Source organism: Cebus imitator, unplaced genomic scaffold, assembly GCF_001604975.1.
Source record: "Cebus imitator isolate Cc_AM_T3 unplaced genomic scaffold, Cebus_imitator-1.0 Scaffold823, whole genome shotgun sequence".
In the NCBI taxonomy this organism is placed as follows: Eukaryota; Metazoa; Chordata; class Mammalia; order Primates; family Cebidae; genus Cebus; species Cebus imitator.
In genome coordinates, this window is record NW_016108138.1 from 131,731 (window position 1) to 133,250 (window position 1,520).

The 1,520-nt window shown below is 41.9% G+C and overlaps 1 protein-coding gene across 1 annotated transcript in view; it reads right to left on the reverse strand.

Annotated features, from left to right (window-relative positions):
* The window catches only part of LOC108297631 (zinc finger protein 43-like), a 59,455-nt gene that overhangs the window by 12,436 nt on the left and 45,499 nt on the right, over positions 1 to 1,520 (reverse strand). The window contains 1 exon segment of the mRNA XM_037735482.1: positions 1,241 to 1,367. Within this exon segment, the coding sequence (XP_037591410.1) occupies positions 1,241 to 1,367 (127 nt within the window).

A 1,520-nucleotide genomic window follows, 5' to 3' on the forward strand; every position in this document is an offset into this window, starting at 1 on the left:
TCACTGCAACCTCTGTCTCCCGAGTTGAAGCGATTCTTCTGCCTCAGCCTCCCGAGTACCTGAGATTACAGGTGCCAGCCACCACACCCAGCTAATTTTCGTATTTTTAGTAGAGACAGGGTTTCACTATCTTGGCCGGGCTGGTCTCAAACTCCTGACTTCATGATCCACCCGCCTCGGCCTCCCAAAGTGCTGGGATTACAGCTGTGTTCCACCATGCCCAGCCTAATTTTTAACAAAAATTTATTTTATTTTATTATTTTTTTTAGATGGAGTCTTGCTCTGTTGCCCAGGATGGAGTGCAGAGGTGCAATCACAGCTCACTGCAACCTCCGCCTCCCAGGTTCAAGCCATTCTCCTGCCTCAACTTCCTGAGTAGCTGGAATTACAGGTGTGCACCATCATGCCTGGCTAATTTTTATATTTTTAGTAGAGATGGGGTTTCACCATCCTAGCCAGGCTGGTCTCAAACTCCTGGCCTTGTGATCCACCCACCTTGGCCTCCCAAAATGCTGGGATTACAAGTGCGTTCCACCACTCCTGGCCTAATTTTTAACAAAAATTTCTTTTCTTTGAGACGGAGTCTTGCTCTGTTGCCCAGGATGGAGTGCAGTGGTGGGATCTAGGCTCACTGCAACCTCCTCCTCCCAGAATCAAGCCATTCTCCTGCCTCAGCCTCCTGAGTAGCTGGGATTACAGGCATGCACCATCACGCCTGGCTAGTTTTTCTATTTTTAGTAGGGACGGGGTTTTGCCATGTTGGTCAGGCTGGTCTTGAACTCCTGATGTCAGGTGATCTGCCTGCCTCGGCCTCCCAGAGTGCTGGGATTATAGGAATGAGCCACCATGCCTGGCCTTTAACAAACATTTCTAAATATTTAGAAAATATCTTATTTTGTAACTTCTTAATTTCACTACCTGATAATATTGAATCAAAAATTAGTGTTGGCAATTAGATTTTAAGTTGTGGCAAACAACATTTTATGACACTTTATTTCTGGAATTACAACTAATCCAGAGTGAAAGACACAGATTAGCTCAGAAATGTGAAAAGTTCAGGTCATGATGAAACATCTTGAAAAAATTCTTTAGTCCACCAAAAAAATCTCCAAGATTTTTCTGAAAACAGGAAATCTGAAACTCATCAATGCGATGCGCAAATTACCAAAAAACATTCTACAAAAAAGAAAAATGAAATCTTTGGGGTATATTAGGATTTGTATATTGAAGTTATGCTCACCCAGGAAGACCAGGTTTCTGTAGTTCTCTAACATCACATTCCTATATAAATTCTGCTGTGCAGTGTCCAGGCATTGCCACTCCTCCAGACAGAATTCTATGGCCACATCCATAAATGTCAATGGTCCCTAAAAAATACACATACACACACATACATTTACCAAGTGGCCATGGGGAGAATTTATAATTTGACTCAAGGTAAAATGAGAGGGTAAAGAGAAGAGGTTCTGACTTATAGACAAATTATCCAATAAAATAATTCTTTTTTTTTTTTTTTTTTT